This window comes from Helianthus annuus, chromosome 8, assembly GCF_002127325.2.
Source record: "Helianthus annuus cultivar XRQ/B chromosome 8, HanXRQr2.0-SUNRISE, whole genome shotgun sequence".
NCBI lineage: Eukaryota > Viridiplantae > Streptophyta > Magnoliopsida > Asterales > Asteraceae > Helianthus > Helianthus annuus.
The window spans coordinates 84,430,927-84,433,400 of NC_035440.2; the positions used below are offsets into that span (position 1 = coordinate 84,430,927).

A 2,474-nucleotide genomic window follows, 5' to 3' on the forward strand; every position below is an offset into this window, starting at 1 on the left:
CAGTCTGTATTTTCTTGTATTCGAACATCGACAGACAGTATGGTTTGTAATAGTTTATTTACCCAGCCTTCCGCTGTGCTATATTATTGTGTGTGTTGACAATGATGATATCAACTACGTCACGATACTCCCCACCGGGCCCACCGGTAATATGTGGAAATATTGGGGTGTGACAGGTTGGTATCAGAGCCAACATTGAGCGAATTAAACACTAACCTTTTGTGTTTAATCTCAATGACACAATAAGCACATTCCTTAGACTCTCGAGTCTAGGCAAATGACCTAGGATGCATCTTTATCTTTCTTTTATTACTTTTATGTTTTGTTTTATTTTGTTCTCTTGTTCAACAGGAAATTAACCATCATGCCTCCAAGACTAAGAGGACGTGGCAAGGGTCCCATGCGTGGAGGACCGTCATCTGCAGGACCATCTCACAGACGCACTCCATCGGCGTCTTTTTCCACTTCCGACTCCCGCGATATGTGGGGTCAACCTTTCGAGCCGGCAAGACACTCGGTCTCGCTTAGCTCTTCACCATCTTTTCATCCGTCCTTCGGACCATTTGCTCCAAATGAGCCCGAACACTCTCACCATTCGGACCAATCTCACCACTCGCATAACTCCTTGCAATCTCATTCATTTCATCATTCCGAACCCCCCTACTCTCCAAGACAATTCAACCCAGCTGACTATGTGAATGACTTCCTTGGTTACAACCCGCTGGGCCCTGAGGACCATTTCTCTCAAGAAATGGAGATGGATGACGACCCCGACCCGGAAATGCAAACAGGAACCCCGGGCCACCCTATCAGCATATCTAGTGGGTCACCATTTCAGGGATCTCCTTATCGTGGACCCGACTCCTTCCAAGAGAGGATGGCTACCTATGACTGGTTCTTTACCCCATCTTATCATAGCTCTCCGGCTCAACCACCTTTAGATGATCCTCAACTTCAAGCTGTCTCACCACCACCACTTCCGGTAGAGGAGCCACCGCAGCAGCCACCACAACCACCTCCCGAGCCTCCGAGGCGAAGGAGGAACGCTCGCATGTCCGTTAGAGGAGGACCCCGTTTTAGTTCTCCTCGAGGGTCGAGTTCCTATCCCCCTATTCCCGAGGACCCTCAAATGGGTGGGCCCTCGAATGCGGCACCGGAGGCTGATCCTCCGCAAGCTTCTTATGCACCACCTATGCCACCTGTGGGATTTGATAACCCAATTCCGGTATACCCAGGTTCTTCCGGGTATAATCCTTATGGAGACCCGTCGGGATATCCATTGGGCTACGGAACCCATGATCCATATCTTACGGCTGCGCAGTATCACCACCTTTATCCTTCTTCTTACCCCCCTGTGCCTCCAACTGACTACCCTATTCAGGGTTATCAGTATCCTCCATATCAGCCACCTCCTTCCCAGCAACTACAGCAGCAGCAACAAAACCAGGAAATCTTGGAGAGGTTGGACAGGGTTGAGCAGAAGACCAAGAAGAACAAGGAGAGGCACAATAGCTTCATGAAGGGTCTTGCCAACCTTATCAAGGGAAAGAAGAAATAGAGGGATTGTTTTTGTTTCTTGTTTATTGTAATAATGTCCCTGCGAGGACATTTGTTTGATTTCTGTATCAAGTCCCTGCGTGGACTTATTTTCATTCCTGTTTACCCCTGCGTGGGTAGTTTGTCTTTCTTAAGTCCCGTTTAGGGCAATTGTATTCGTTTCTTTTCGTAATGAAGTTTAGCTTTGGTTTTAATTGTGTATTTTATTACCCCATGTTATTTCCTTTCAATTTATAATTGATCTGCCAAAGAAATTCTTAGAGGTATAACCTAGCCAAAGTATTAATTGGCTATGATGGTACAACCTTTTTAAGAAAATAAATCTCTGTTAACATCTGAAAACATGTTAACACTCCTAGCTGTGCGGTACGAGAAACCACACAAACTTCCAAAAAGGTACTTGGACCCTTCCAAGTCATATAAAGCCAAAATGATCAATATGAATCCTGGCTAGAAAATATCAGTGTGATGAATACACCAAGACATCCATTTGAGATGCATGCTTTAAGCAAAGGTGTAAAATGACAATGAATATATGATTTATAAACTTCTTGTCAAAAAGGCAATGAACTTGATTCAGACCTTAAAAGATCACTGATATTTGAGATCATTAATTTGAATCTCAACTCGTTTCTGTGACAAGCTTTAAGCCAATTTAAATGTCCTTTGAAACGAGTTTAAAGATAAATAAAATGCCTTCTATAACATGGACAGTTGTGAAAATTTCTATCTTTTCCCTGTCCAGTAATATGTAGAAACGCATTATGTAAACATTCAGTTATATTATAAAATGGTCTAAATGGTTTAATAATACCATGACCAATGAATCATCAATGTGATGAACTTATATGTAATATAAATTACTATTATTGTTTATATTATAGCATCCTGAAATGGCTGGCTCCGACGAAGTGAAC

General features: G+C 43.2%; 1 protein-coding gene across 1 annotated transcript; it reads left to right on the forward strand.

Moving 5' to 3' along the window:
• Positions 1-364: 364 nt before the first annotated feature.
• LOC110901097 (proline-rich proteoglycan 2-like) lies at positions 365-1,558 on the forward strand. The gene has a single exon (XM_022147947.2). It carries the CDS (start codon positions 365-367, stop codon positions 1,556-1,558), a length of 1,194 nt encoding a protein of 397 aa, XP_022003639.2.
• Positions 1,559-2,474: the final 916 nt, after the last annotated feature.

Bases quoted from the DNA above. Each gene is read 5' to 3' on its own strand.
- LOC110901097 (XM_022147947.2), top strand. From the start codon at position 365: ATGCCTCCAAGACTAAGAGGACGTGGCAAGGGTCCCATGCGTGGAGGA.